Source organism: Artibeus jamaicensis, unplaced genomic scaffold (genome assembly GCF_021234435.1).
Source record: "Artibeus jamaicensis isolate MK-2021 breed Jamaican fruit bat unplaced genomic scaffold, CSHL_Jam_final contig_2790, whole genome shotgun sequence".
Lineage (NCBI taxonomy): Eukaryota > Metazoa > Chordata > Mammalia > Chiroptera > Phyllostomidae > Artibeus > Artibeus jamaicensis.
Genome location: NW_026521616.1, coordinates 4,246,255 through 4,262,494, shown reverse-complemented (window position 1 = coordinate 4,262,494; position 16,240 = coordinate 4,246,255). Strand labels below are relative to the sequence as shown.

Sequence of the window (16,240 nt, the reverse complement as noted above, 5' to 3'; positions counted from 1 at the left end):
CACACAGAAACAGAAAAAAGCGAACAGGAGAGCAGGGCACTGACAGAAAGGAGACTGGGCTTGGTGATCTAGAGCTGAAGCTTCCAAAGACTACAGAGAGCCCCACAGCCCAGACGACTTGCTAACACTAGTGACTTCAGAGCAGTGCTCTGGGCACACCATTGGTCACACCACACATGGACAAAACTGGACGGTCTTGGTCTCCTAAAGTGCAAGATGCCATGTTAAAAAGCAACTATTCTCCAAGCGATGTCTAAACCACAGTTTCTGTGGCCTGCACTTTCAAGAGTGCAGCTAGGACTTCTTGGGCACACTGTATTAGGGTGGCACTGGAATGTCTTTTCACACACACACGAAGTCAATAATCTGAGGATGCAATTCTACCAGCTTTTTATTTCTTAAATAAATGGCCAATTTGATTGAGAAAGTGACAAAGCAGCAGTGAACCTCTAAACCAATTAATAATTTCCTCTACTTACAATCCAAACCAGTAACCTCATCATTGTACTTATCCCAGGCAAGGCACAGGGTTAGACAGCAGACAGAGAAAACAGAGGGAACAGGAAGAAAGGGCATCAACAGGGCAATTTCAAACAACAGTGCAGGAAACCTCTGAAAATCTGATTCTGGACTGTGGATGGACCACTCCCCCCCCTTCATTATTCGAACAGGGCTCCTTACATTTGGATCCAGTTGAGGACCATCCCTGAGATTCAATGTTCGCTGCTTCTTAAATGGAGGATGTCTAGTAACTCAACTAAGCAGCAGGCTGTGGCAATCTCCCAAGTAAGGATAACTGTGTTTACAGAGTAATAATTTTTCTCCTTGTCAACAAAAGTCACTGTATGCTACAGGTAAAAAACCCAGCGGACAGCAGCTTTGTTTCCCCCTAAATTGGTACCATTTTTTCCTTTGTTGTTCATGAGTGATTTCTAGATGTCGTGGCTTACCCTTAAACAATTTGTGTTGCTACATGCTAAAAATGAATTAAAATACAAGACATTTATACATGTACAAACAAATGTTAAGATGCACCATTTCTATGTATATTTCTTTAAACAGTACAGGAAATAGCAGCAAACAAGAACAAAGATATTTTCCGTAGCTTTGTAGAAAAATCCAGTCAGAACAGCTAAGGGGAAACAAAAAGGGCTTCTCAAGGTGAGCAGGGTTGTGAGGCAGTACTGTCCTGAAAGTTATTCTACTGTATTTAAGCAATTAGCTTAAGGTATAATTTTTGTCCTCAAAAATAGCTATCAGTTCTCAAAACACCCTTCCTTCCAGAGACGTTTCTCAGGAATTAAAAACAAACAAGCAAACAAATAAAAGACACAAGCTAGACAGAGCTGCTTCTAGTAAATACGCAGTCTACTCTACTCTCTGTGCAGCCACAGGACGTTAACTCTAACCCTTTGTCTTTTTCAGAAACCAGATTTCCATTAAATACTAAAAGGAACATTTTAAAAACCACATATTACACAAAGGAATAAATGGAAATTCAGAATAAATTTGTTAAATTGTCTTTGTTATTTCAGTTAACTTTTCAAATGACCTAAAAAACAAAACAAAACAAACAAAAAGAAACAACTGTTGGTTAGCTAAGCAATGGCATTATTTATTAATAATCTGTAATGGAATATTGCTTCCAAAGTCATAGACAAATATTCTCTTAAATTTACTTGTAGTAACTTTGGATTACAATATACAATATATCAGTGGTGTGTAAAATGCTAAACAGCCAGATTGGGGGAAGGGACGGATAAGATATGATTTCCCTTTAAGTGGGAAAAATTCCCACAGACTCAAACCTAGTTTTCAGAAGCATTAGGACCAAAAAGGGTTTGTTCTAAAGCATGGTATTCCATAGCAAAATTTATTCTATTCTTATGTTTTATTACTTCCTCTAAAACCCAGGACCCAAGGACATGGAGGTTGTATGTGTGTGATATACATATACAGACTTATCCCCTTAACAGATAGGTCCATATACTTATAAACATTTATATATAACAAAAGGTGAAAAACAGTACATTTTTATGCATGCTCCATCAAACCCTGTCTTTTTATAACTTGTAAGTTAAACAGTTAAAACTGGTACCAGATTCATGTAGAAAAACAAACTGCTGTATTTCTCCCACTCCCTTAAAATGAGCATACACAAGCTTTGCAGTATTCTGTCATTATGTAATGCACATTGCACATCTCTAAAAACATCAAAACCAAATAGTGACGCGTATCATGACACACTCAATGGGAAGATTAAATTCTACTTGTAACTTGGAAGTCACATCACTATAGTCTAACAGTATGGAGAATACAACTAGAAGTGTTTCTAGTGTGGAAAATAGAAGCTTACAGTATTACAGTGTTTTTTCCCCCAACCTTACAAAGCATTAAGACCCAAATGAAATAAATGATTTTGCTATTAGCTGCTGAGATTTTTCTTGAGATTTACAGTCATTTTCTTACATAAATATACCACTAGCCTAGGCTGCCAAAACAAATGTATATCCTATTGATTTGGCAAATGTGTCATGACAAAAATTCCAATGTGTAATCCTCAATAATTACATAGATGGTTCAGAAGAGTTTGAATTGTAGCCTTATTATCTAACATCCTTGAAGAAGATTTATTAAGCACACTTAAGTGATGTTACATAGATACACATTTCAGAAAAGAGCCCTAATAACCACCACTTTCCCCCAAAAGAGGCCATCAAATCAGGCACCAACAGAGAGCAGAAAGAAAAACAGGAATTAATAATCCAACATAAAATGACACTGTCAATTATTCAGTTTAGTGCCCTAGTTCAATTTATTCAATTTCTGCCTTCTTAGGCTTGGTGTGACCAATGCCAGCCCAGGTTTTTAAACCCTATGGTACTTCTAGACAACGCATGTAAATTTACAGTATACAATTTGGATTCACCATGCATGAATACTTTGTGTGTAACATTTAATAAGCTCAATCTACATCCAGAATAATTTACATGAAAGGACAATATTTATTTAAACAGAGCTCAATAGGGTAACCATGGTATCATCAGAGTGCATCCAGAGGAAAAAAGGGAGGAGGGGCCAAATGAGACTCAATCAACGGCACTCCCACACCTTTACTGTTTGATCTACACTGCCAGTAACCACGTATGGTGCCGTCTTATGGAAATCTGAAAGAAGAAGAAAAGGCTTATTTTAAAATCAGGTTGAGCCAGACACAATTTTTAGTAAGTTACAAACCAAGCAAGTCCTAGGGCCAGGATTGCCCATTTTTTCCCCCATACACACCCATACATCCACCCCTAGAAGGTATCAAGCTAACCTCTTAGGTTAGGGAAACTGAGACTTAATGATTTAAGTCCAGTATTAACATCTCAAAAAAAAACACCCTACTTCCACTACCACCATCCCAAATGAGGCTGAATAAACACTCAAATCTAACAAGGATAGTAGTCTCAATGTATCCATTTACTGAACATTTACTATGTTCCAAGCTAAATACTAATGCTTTATACTCACGTTAAATCCTTGTAACCATATACGAGGAAGGCATTAGTCCTATTCTGCTGAGGCTTTACCTTTATAATTATATCCGTCATTCCCTAGTGTATTATATCTTACTATATTCACTATTTTCAATTCTAGATTCAGGTCCAGACGATGGTAAGGATGCTTATGAAAACTAAACAGAATTCTCTGAGTTTCTAAGTACATGATCACATACACCTGCCAGAGGGAAAATGCTGAGTAAAATTTCTTTTGAGAAACTTTCAAATTAATGGGGAGAGAAATTATCCATTAGAGTTGTCAATAAGCATCCTCTTCATAATTCTATTTTCTAAAACCAAAGTTGTGCAATGGAGAAAGTAATTTTTTTATTATAAAGCTTGATGATGGTGAGAGAGAGTTAAGGTAAGGTGAATTTAAAATAAATGGTAAGAATTTACAAACTTTTAAATAAGTCTTTTCTATTCTGCCCTAAAAGGCATCATCATTTCTTACCTGGAAAAGTCCACATGGTTACATGGAACTTGTTATATCTGGTACTCCAAAAATCTAACTGCTCAAAACCTCATAACTAATACATACCCAAGGAGGTAACAAAGTGTTCATGCGCATTGAGGGTCTTCATGCATCGCTTGTTCTTATAATCCCATACACGTAGGGTCTTGTCATCAGCACAACTCAAAATAAACTTCCCCCCAGAATGGAAAAGAACTCCACGTACCCAGTTATCATGACCCACCTTAAAAACAAAAAGGTATGTGACTTAGTGAAAAGATAAATTTAAATAACATCTATGAAAACATTAAGTCATAACGTGAAGCACACTGAAACTGCATGCATGGAAATGTTAATACCAAATAAAACAAACAACAAAAAAATCCAGGGAATTCCAGATTAAAGAAAACTAAAAACTAATAGGTAAATGCAATGGAGCAATGCTTCACTGACTCCTAGCAGAGGCAAATTAAGTTATGAAGAACAGTACTGGGATAACTGAAGAAATTATGTAGTATGTTAATAATGTTAATTTCTTGAGTGTGATACTTTTATTCTGGTTGATGGTAGAATACCCTTGTTCTTAGGAGACACATGTTGCCATAAGCTCTACAAGTAACTCAAATTGTTCAGCAAAATATACATAAACACATATGAAAAAATTTAACAACCTGGTATTCTAGGTAAAGGATATACAAACAAGTATTCACTCCATTATCTATTCATCCATCCATCTAATCCCTATCCCAGCATTTCTATTTCTTGCAATTCAGCCTAAAAAATAATTAAGAAGGTACTCAGAGATTTAGTGAACAAAGATGTTCATGAAAGCACTGCATGTAATCAGCCCTGGCTGGTATGGCTCAGTGGATTGAGTGCCAGCCAGCAAACCGAAAGGTCACCAGTTTAATTAGTAGTCAGGTCAGGGCACATGCCTGGGTTGAGGGCCAGTCCCCAGCTGGGAGTGTGTGAGAGACAACCAATCAATGTTTCTTTTCCTCTTTGTCCTCCCTTGCCCCCCCTCTATAAATAAATAAATAAATAAATAAACAAACAAACAAATAAATAAACAAACAAAATCTTAAGGAAAAAAGTCAAATCACATTTCATACAGCTACACTAAAATAAAGCAGAAAAAAAAAGCACGCACACCCCCACCTGCCTTCAACTGAAAAAAATAGGAGCCAGAAACTTCCAGGTACATTGATGGTGACCTGTGTTGTTACAGAAGAGGAGAGCACATGCTTTCTGATTTTAAATGTGAACCATCGTTTTTAACAGCAATACAATACATCTGAACTTTGCTCTGACTACTATTGGAGGAGAGTTAATTTTCTAATCAATTATTGATGGTACTTCCATGTGTCTATCATATTCTACAGAGATCGATCATCATTTCAAAGTGTAGTTAGCACCTAAAGAATATCTAAAACATGGATGTCAAGTTACAAAAACTGCTATTGGATTAATGTCCACAGATCCCCTTGGAAATTTAAGCAAACAAGAATGTCCACAAGTTATATATCCTCATACTGAAATCTAGGTGACCCTAAAATGAAACGAGCATTTCCAAGTCATAAAGCCAGCACCATTAATTTCAGAATAGTAAAATAAATCAAATAAACTGGAACATGTGAAAAAGCAGGTAAAAGTTAAAGGATTCACATTAAAATGAAATACAGTAAAACAGAGAAGCAAACAGCTTCAAAAATAAGTGAGTCTATATAAAGTTCTCCTTTGTGGGAGATGTGTCACTTGAAAGATACAGTGGACTAGGATCTCCTTCTGAGCACTGTCTTCCTAGATCCCTAGATGACATTGATTAGGAGTAACTTTCATGTCACTGAAACAGTGGAATGATAAAAGTTGAAGAAAACCTATCTTTATATAGAAGGTATTTTAAAGCCTGGAAGAATTTAGATTAAATAGGTATTATAAGGCATCGAACCCAAGAAGGTACACACACAGTAGAAGCAGATAAAAATAGAAGCAGCGAGGTTATTCAAACTTACAAGAGTCATAAGGCACATGCCAGTACTGACATCCCACATCTTGATAGTTTTGTCTCTGGATCCAGACAGCAAGAATGGCCCAGGCTTGCCACTTTTTTTAGTCTACAGAAAACATAAAAATTAAGTTTCCTGTGAAAGAAGTTATGTAAGAACTTTAAATTATTTATATCAGTGATCTGTATTTCTACTTTTATAAAAATGTAATTTTGACAAAAATAATCTATTCAAGCATACAACTTAATTTTTTGAAATATGTATACATTGTAAAATGATCACTACAATATGATCTAGCTAATTAGCATATCTATCTGGTTTGCTCAGTGGATTGAGTGCGAACCTGCAAACCAGACAATCGCGTTTCAATTCCCAGTCAGGGCACATGCCGGAGTTGCTGGCCGGTTCCCTACAGGCCACTTCCCAACAGGGGACGCACAAAAGGCAACCATACATTGATTAAAAAAAAAAAAAAAGAACTTGCTCCTCAGCAAATTTCCAGTATACTGTACATTACATCTCCAGTACTCACTCATCTTGTTTTACTGTATCAGAATGGACAAGTTTTTTAATATACACAGGCTACACCCAGGACCCAGGTAATATAAAAACAGAAAATCTCCACTTTGGGTTAGGACTGAGTTTCTACAATGCCAAGAATGATAAACTTGCTGCTCAAGAGTCTGTAATCAAGAAGGATTTTGCCCTGGCTGGTTTGGCTCAACGGATTGAGCACTGTCCAGTGAACCAAAGGGCTGCCTGTTCATTCCCAGTCAGGGCACAAGCCTGGGTTGTGGGCCAGATCCCCAGTAGGGGCACTCGAGAGGCAACCATGCATTGATGTTTCTCTCCCTCTCATTCTCCCTCTCTTCCCCCATCTAAAAATAAATAAAATCTTTCTTTAAAAAAAGGATTTAAAAACTAATTCAGCACTCAAATTTATGACATATGGTTAAGTAACCACCACCAGAGAGCAGTAAAAAGATTTTGAAAATGCAAACAGCCAGCCGAAACAGATTACAACAGAACCTTCACTTAGAAAAATATTGGGAAGGGAGGGGAGGGGAGGCCTCTGTGAAGAGTTGGCAAAGGAGATTCTTCTCCTTCATTTGTTAAAATGTAATTTTAAAAAATCCGTAATAGAAAAGTCTCTATTAAAAAAGTGGTTAATTTTGGCTCATAACAACTTATTCACAGAGATAATACTCTGTAATTTACTTTTAGAGTATATTATTATTTTATATTATTAAAATATATATTAATTTACTTATAGAGTAATCATAAAAAATAAAGTCATGAAGAACACAAGAATAATGAGGAAATAGAATAAAACTCAAGACATAGTGCTTCTAATGATCACGGGTATCAGGGGCCTCCATATGAAATATTCTTCATTTAAAACAAATATTTAAATAGAAACTGCATCCCACCAAAAAGTATTTTATAAATAATTATGTTCATCAAAGAAGGTGACTTTTTCTCGAAGATAACGGGAGCGTAAGTTTTATTTTGCACTGGTATACTCTAAAAACAATAGTATTTCTGATAAATTTGAATGACCACTTTTACTTTAGGAGAACCCCCACCACCATCACAGGACAGCTGACAGCAGTAATTGTCACTGGTTAAGAAATATAAACACAACCACAAGTTGAAAATGGTAAAGAAGTTCAAGATTCGGAATGTTGGAATACAGATTTTCAAATGCATTAATGGCCCTGAATTTGAGAATCAGAAAATTCTGAGATACCAGCAATAAAATCATGAAATGACACACAATCACAGTACCTCAGATCCTGTTGCTTCAGAGATGGAAGAATATGAGCTTTCTGGAGCCCAGGAAATGCACTCTACCACATGCTCATGTTCTCGAAGTTCAGCCTTGCATTCCTTTGTTGCTACAACCCATACGCGTACAGTCTGGTCATTGGAACAGCTGGCTATCAGAGTGCCGTCCTGATTCGGTCGCACCATACGTACCCATTCTCTGTGTCCTGTGAATGTCTTCACACAGTAGCTGTCAAAATAAGCAATAATTTACACTGTGAATGGCAATCCATTGGAAACACTTCCCAGAACCTGCTATGTGTATTGGAATAAAGAGAATAGCACCAAGTTAGTGAAACTTTATGCACATAAAGTCAGCAGAAGAAATGTACATTCCTGGTTAATAAGAGATGAGGACAGGCTGGAAAGTCAAACAGCAGTTAAAATAAACTGATGGGAGTATCATTAAGTAGCTAACCACATCAACAAAATATAGAATGTAAAATATCCAGAGAAAATCTTTTCAAAACTAAATACACACAATAAATTTAACAAAAATATTTCTAGCCACGTTGGGGAAAAGGCATACTCTGCTAATCTGAGTAAAACCGGTTGGTTAAGATTCTATTTTAACAATCATGTAACTCCAAGCACAATCAAATTAAACCTAATAGGGGCATACCTGCACACATATTATTTACATTTTATTTCAACCCAAAGAGAGATCACCTAAAAGAAGACCACAGAGAAAAAAGGCCATTACACAGAAAATGGCTCCCAAAGACATGAGTTTCTTTTATAATTTCTGTGTTCTTTTTTGGGGATACAGTTAGAGATCAAAACGTAGGTTTTAAAGTATATAATACAACTGTCATGGTGATCATTACGGGTGAAAGCCAAAACCACTGCAACATTCAGAACACAATTTTGTTCAATTGCTTTAGCAGCCATTCAAGCAAATCTACTTACCCAGTTTGCACTTCCCACATTTTTATAGTTTTATCCCTTGAAGCAGACACTATATGATCTCCATTGGGCATGATGGCTACTGAAGAAACATTGTGGTCATGGCCTAAAATACATAACATGACAACATACTGAGTGATATACCACCAAGAGAAATTAAACCTCACTTTACCATTAGATTTCACCATGGGATTTCAAATAATACAGCAACTTTAAATATACTGGGCCTTACATAAATTTGAAAAAAAAAAAAGAAAATTAGATTTACACAAAAAAAGTTAAGGAACCAGTGACAATAAAAAAATCTAAATGAAATAAGTAGCCAACTCAATTTATGATTAAATTTCAACCTGTACAACTGTTTTAACTGTAAGGCATCAGTATCATCAACATCGGAACACACAGGGATAGACAAAAGTAGGTTTATAACTGTAAGCATGTGAAACAGAGTTTATTCTTGTATTATTATTTACTTATTACTTTTCTTATTATTACTTTGTATACCTTCTTATGGTTTATCTTTTAGGTAATGATGGCTGGTAAATTAACCTACTTTTGCCCACCCTTGTATTAATACACTAAATGTTTATGTAGGAACACTAGAAAAAACACATTTTTCCATTGTTGCTATTCTAAGATATAAAATAGAAATAAAATCTGCAAAGCTAAAAAAATTAGATAAGAAAAACAACCACTGTATTTAAAATAGTGGTTGAAAATTATCTTTTCTTGGTGATGTTCATGGAGGTAAAAAAAGCATTATTCCATATACATTATTCAAAATCCTAACCAACTACCTCTGAAGGAAAAAGTCTCAGATAGTCCTAAAAACTATCATATTATGTTAAGGAAAATACAATGGCTAGAAAAAACTCCTTTCTTCTTAAGTTAGAAAAACAAGATATATACTATTTAAAAACACATATTAGATTTTACAAAAGGATTCACCACAATTCCTTCACTTGTTAAGCTTCTTCAATGCATTTACTTAGAGAAGAAAATGCCCTTCAAATTACACCCACTATGCAATCACATAGCTAACTCATGTGCTAACATCACTGGATAACCTATTTAGAAAAAAGTTTTATTACCAACAAACACAGTATGTGTTACATATATAAAATCCAAACATTCAAATCTCATCATCTTTAAACAAACAAAAACCCTTATTTACTGAGCACCTTCTATGTGCCAGGTACTAAACCAAGAAAATTAAATGCAGGCATCCCAGTGTTTCATTGCACTTTGCTATATAAAAGCTTTGCTACATTGCATTTCACGGATACTGTGTTTTCTTCAACGTAGAGGCAAGACCCTCCACCAGCAAAAAAATTATGACTCATTGAAAGCACAGATGATAATAAGAATTTCTTTAGCAATATAATGTTTTTAAAATTAAGGCATGTTCTTTTTTTATACATAACACCACTGCACACTCAACAGACTACAGTATAGTATAAATACAACTTTATATACATTGGAAAACCAGCAAAAATATTCGTGACTCACTTTATTGTGGTATTTACTTATTGTGGTAGTTTGGAATTGAACCCTTGATTATCTCCAAGGTGTAGGCCTGTTTGTTATTTTATCTATACAACACGTGTATGACTTAGGTATTATTACCTCATCTTGCAGATGAAAAGAGGTTAAAATTTCCTAATGCCATAAGTAAACAAGTAGGAATTTGAACCAGATATCTGATTCCAAAGCTCTTTCCACAGAGCTAAACTGCCTCAGAGAATAGTTTCTCCATGACAAAATCTAGAACAACAATCTAACAATATGACTACAGTGTATGTGGAACATTAAAAAGTGAGCAAGGAAATGTGGATTCCAGCTTTTACTATACCTCCTCTCTCTGAACTTCAGTAGTGAAGAAACCCAGTAATTTCATTTTCTCAAAAGATATGCAGATAAATGTCCTAGCAGTTTTCCTTATCCAAAAATATTTGTGAAAACCACTTATGTAAACCACTAAGAGATACTTAAAACTTCATAACAGAAACAACTCTCAACTACTGCAGCTTATCCATGGCCTGCCTGTCTATCTATCTACCTACCTATGTATCTATCAATCAATCAATCATATGATCCTCCACCGACACAGGTGAAGGGAACCTGCGCACTGTTAGAAACAATATTCTTCTCTCTGGAATGCCACATTAAAATCAGTATCAAAACACTATCCTCTGCTCCTTACCGTGCATGGTTCTGATGCATTCAAAGCCCTGAAAATCCCATAGTTTAATGGTCATATCTGCAGAACAGGAAGCTAGAAGCTTGCCACTGTGGTCAAATGAAATATCCTGTACAGAGTCTGTATGCCCCTTAAGAGTTCGTTCAAAATCTCCAGTCTCATAATCCCATACCTGTCATGTGAACAGAAAATTGGTTATTATCAACCCATCACTTTCTCATTTCACATTTGCACTTAACAGGCCAGTCTGGCACTTTACTAATTAACTGAGAAAGTGACAAAGGGTCTTAGAAATTACCACATCCTCAAGTACAAACTGGTATTTCCTCTAAAGAGAAAATTGATGGTCCAATTATTAAAGTGGACCTCCAGTACCAACTTATCTACCACACACCTAATTATGCTAGTGATTAGATATATAAAGCCACAAGACAAAGTCCCTTCCCAGTCAGACAGCAGGCAACAGACATACAAATAAGTAAATTTAAATACCAAAAAAAGTTTGGAGGTAGGGAGGCTATACATGGAATGGAAGGAAGATAAAGGAATAAGGAATATTCTCTACTAGACAAGCAGAGCTCAGATATCTAAGAGGCCAAGAAGAGAGTTTACATGATATAACTCCATCAATAGATTAACAAAAGAATGTCATTCTGATGTAAAAACAAAGTCGCAGTCACATATTTTAAAGATGACATGTCTAACAGAACATAAATAATGAGCTATCAAGAATAAGTATTATTAGAAACAGATCTCAAAAACATTTTGATGGTCAAATGCAAGTCTGAAGTTTAATCTTTAACCAACTGCAATTACATTCCTCTAAAATTAAATGATTGATTCCATTCTTCCCAAAAGTTCAAATTTAGCTGTGGCAGGGTATATATGTCAACCAATTCAGAGAAACTTACAAAATGCATTTTGAAAACTTGGAAAATGACTGAAATATTCAACATGGGGAATGGCTAAAATATAAAATTTATAACTGCAAGGAATTTATGACAAGCATACAATGTTATATAAAAAAAAAACAAAATAACACGTGATCATGACATAAAAAAATTAACCTAAGTAAAACTAAACTCTTATAAAAATATTTAATAGAAAACTTCTATCCTTCCCAATATAAACAAAGGCTTTTTTCTCCATTTCAGTGTTTATTTACTTCTAACATGGAAGTGATTGCTGTGTTTAATATTGTATAATTTTGTTAAATTTAGCCTTAAGTATTTTATGGTTTCTTGATGCTATTATACCATCAGTGGCATTTTAAAATTTCAATTATTCATTGCTAGTTTATAAAAATACAATTACACTTTGTATATTGACCTTGTATCCTATCACTGTTAAATTTATAGTTCTAGTAGCTTTTTTTGCAGATTCTTTGGGTCTGCAAATAAAGACAGTTTCATTTTTTTCTTTTAAATCTGTATGCCTTTTATTTTTTTCCTTCCTTTTTTTTTTTTTTTTTTTTAAGACTTTACTTATTTATCTTTAGAGGGGAAGGAAAGGAGAGCGGGAGAGAATATCAATGTATGGTTGCATCTCGTGGGTCCCCTGCTGGGAACTGGCCTGCAACCCAGGCACGTGCCCTGACTGGGAACCGATCCTCGATCCTCGATCCTCGATCCTCTGGTTCGCAGGCCCGCACTCAATCCACTGAGCTACACCAGCCAGGGCTGCCTTTTATTTCTTTTTCATCTTACTGCACTGGCTAGGGATTCCAGTACAAAGGTGAATATAAGTGGAAGAGACTGGACATCCTGCCTGGCTTTGGTTCCTGATCTCAGGGAAAGCACTCAGTTTTCCAGCAATAAGTATTATGTTCACTGTGGGTTTTTTTCAGATACCTTTACGTTTTATCAGGTTAAAGAAGCTTCCTAGTTTGTTCAGTTTTCCTCATGAATGGATATTGAAATACTGTCAAATGTTTTTTCTGAACCTACTATGTTTCACTGCTAATATATCACATTTATTATTTTTCAAATGTGAAACCAATACTGCATTATGGGATAAACCCTACTTGGTTATCATATATTAACATTCTAAATGAACTACTGGATCCAATTTCTTGTAATATGTTAAAGATCTTACATCTATGTTCATAAATAGTACTGTATTGGCCTATTTCTTTTGTGATATCTTTGTCTTATTTTGTTATCTCAGTGTTGAATTAAAGAGTTCAGATGACTATTTCACATACTGAAAATAAGTAAGGTGATCTTGAAGTTCACTTCAGTTTCAGTTAATTTCCTTCTCCTGTATTCATTAATACTAAACGTTTTCTCTAAATATAACCAGAAAATGAACTGTGCATCTCTTCATAAATGGTGAGCAAACGAGGCATTTCGGTTAATTTATAATTGTCAAGAATTAACAGAAATTTTATTTTATTTTTTAAAAGATTTTATTTATGTATCTTTAGAGGGGAAGGGAAGGAGAAAGGGAGAGAAACATCAATGTATGGTTGCCTCTCATGTGTCCCCTGCTGGGAACTGGCCTGCAATCCAGGCATGTGCCCTGACTGGGAATCGAACCGAGATTCTCTGGTTCGCAGGCCCGCACTCAATCCACTGAGCCACACCAGCCAGGGCAAATTTTATTTTTCTTATATTTACCTTTTGGATGATTATAAAAGTAGTAAATGCTCATGATAAAAAAAAATCTATTAATGTGCTGATATAAAGGAAATAAAAATATCTAACAATGGCATTTTTTTTCATTTTTCTATGCCCTTTAAGTATAGTGATTGTATATACTTCATTATCTCATTTTCCTTTTGCTTCTTACAATAAGAATTGTTCTGTGCCATTAAAAATTTAGCATTATTATTATTAAAGATTTTATTCATTTATCTTTAGAGGGGAAGGGGAGAGGGAGAGAAATATCAATGTGTGGTTGCCTCTCATGTGTCCCTCTCTGGGAATTGGCCTGCAACCCAGGCATGTGCCCTGACTGGGAATCGAACCTCGATCCCTTAGTTCAATCAATGACAGGCTGTGCTCAATCCACTGAGCTACACCAGCCAGGGCTAGCATTATTTTTTAGAAGTATTCCTATTGCTGGCTAAAATCTGTCCTTATTACAGAAAACATATATATATATATATATATATATATATATATATATATATATATATTGTATATATAAATATATATATAAAATATATATATATATAAAATCTTTGAATACTGAAAAATAACTGTCCTCATTTTGCAATACTTAGATCACAGTGATGGAAAAAAGAAAATTTGGGTCAAAAATTAGAAATTTTTCTAGCCCTTCATATTTTTTGCTATTTTATTCTCCCATTAGATTGTATCAAAGTAATCAGAGTGCCTGCTTCATTAAATTCTTATCACCACTGGGAATTCATTTAAAAAGTACAATACCTTAACAGATTTGATATATATATTGTCATTTTAATTTGCATTTCTTCTACTATTAGCAGTAAGACCAAAACCTGTTACTGTTGATTAGCCATTTTTCTTCTATGAATTATCTTAAAACTGAGATATTTTTTCTTAAACAGATTTTGCTTTTCATATTTGAGCTCTTTATATATTAAAGTTGACAATCCTTAATCTGCTATATTAGTTAAATGTATTTTTTCAGTTTTGTTTGCTGTTTTTTGTTTTTGTTTTTTTTTTTAGATTTTATTTATTTATCTTTAGAAGGGAAGGGAAGGAGAGAGGGAGAGAAATATCAATGTATGGTTGCCTCTTGTGAGTCCCCTGATGGGAACTGGCCTGCAACCCAGGCATGTGCCCTGACTGGGAATCGAACCGTGCTTGCTTGGTTCCCCAGTCCCGTGCTCAATCCATTGCTGTTCATTTTTAAACAAATATTTAAAAATTCTAAATGAGCCCTGACTGGTGTGGCTCAGTGGCTGAGTGCCTGCCTGTGAATCAAAGGGTCGCTGGTTCAATTCCTAGTCAGGGCACATGTCTAGATTGTGGGCCAGGTTTCCAGTGAGGGTTGCACAAGAGGCAACCACACACTGTTGTTTTTCTCCCTCTCTTTCTCCCTCCCTTCTCCCCTCTCTAAAAATAAATAAATAAAATCTTTAAAAAAATTCTAAATGACAACCAGCAATAGTTAAAAAATTTAAATAAATTAAAAATACTGTCATGAACTACTCCAAACACCTACCCTCTATCAGTTTTCCTATATCAAAGTTCAAATGTTGATGATGTCAGTCAACAGCTCTAAAAGGAAATTCCCATTCACAAACTAACAGAAACCTGCAGTATCTACCAGATGCACAAAACAATTATTTAATACAATAAAAAGTATAATTTTGTCTTGATAACTGTAATACTAGCTACAGTTTTATTTTTCTTTAAAGGTTTTGTTCATTTATTTTTAGAGAGAGGGGAAGAGAGGGAGAAAGAGAGGGAGAGAAACATCAATGCGTGGTTGCCTCTCCGGCACCCCCTACTGGGTACCTGGCCTGCAACTGAGGCATGTGCCCTGACTGGGAATCTAAATTCCCAGTGACCCTTTGGTTTGTAGTCCAGCACTCAGTCCACTGAGACACACCAGCCAGGGCGCATTAGCCACAGTTTTTTGAGTCCTTACCATCTATCTGAATCTGCTAGGCACTATACTGTTATATACATTATATATATTTTATATAAGTTCATTTTAAGCAAAAGAATCTTATGACATATTTTTAATCCTCCTTCCCAATAAATGAGAGTATTGAGCCTTAAACTTAATCACTTTACCCAACACAGTCACAAAATTACAAAAAACTCATGTGTTCTCCTTTGAGTTTTCTGAAAAGTAATTCTATCACAATCATCACTTAGAAATCACCTAATTTAACATAACTGAATTAAGAAAATATGAAAGAGTAGAAAGGGCTTTTTTGATTCCACAAAATATTGAAGGAATTTATGAGAAAAAGGCTTTATGTCTAAAAATGAAAAGAACACTATTATTGATAGTAGATGGCTAAACACTTAAAATCCAAAGGAAGATGTGTTAATGGTGCTGAAACACCCAGGACACTAAGTATTCCTTTACAGTATCTGATCGACAGTATGTTAAGCAGTTTCCTGGTAAAACTCATTTAATCCTCCCACAAGCCCTGAGATAAATATTAATCATCTTCATTTCACAGATAAGAAAAGGGAAGAATAAAAAGTTCATTTGCCTATGATCACATTAATTATTAAATGGGTCCTGACTGGTATGGCTCAGTGGGTTGGGCATAGTCCCATAGACCAAGAGGTGGATGTTTAGATTTCTGGTCAGGACACACGCCTGGGTTGCAGGCCAGCTGGGGGCGTTGAGA

General features: G+C 35.2%; 1 protein-coding gene across 1 annotated transcript in view; it reads right to left on the bottom strand.

The window, feature by feature from the left end:
• Positions 1 to 367: 367 nt before the first annotated feature.
• Positions 368 to 16,240, bottom strand: part of PAFAH1B1 (platelet activating factor acetylhydrolase 1b regulatory subunit 1) — a 75,643-nt gene continuing 59,770 nt past the window's right edge. The window contains exons 6-11 of the mRNA XM_037133686.2: positions 10,942 to 11,110; positions 8,742 to 8,844; positions 7,794 to 8,022; positions 6,012 to 6,113; positions 4,087 to 4,243; positions 368 to 3,167 (exon numbers count right to left, since the gene is read on the bottom strand). Of these exons, the coding sequence (XP_036989581.1) occupies positions 3,094 to 3,167; positions 4,087 to 4,243; positions 6,012 to 6,113; positions 7,794 to 8,022; positions 8,742 to 8,844; positions 10,942 to 11,110 (834 nt within the window). The 3' untranslated portion in view covers positions 368 to 3,093. The remainder of the gene's footprint in view (positions 3,168 to 4,086; positions 4,244 to 6,011; positions 6,114 to 7,793; positions 8,023 to 8,741; positions 8,845 to 10,941; positions 11,111 to 16,240) is intronic.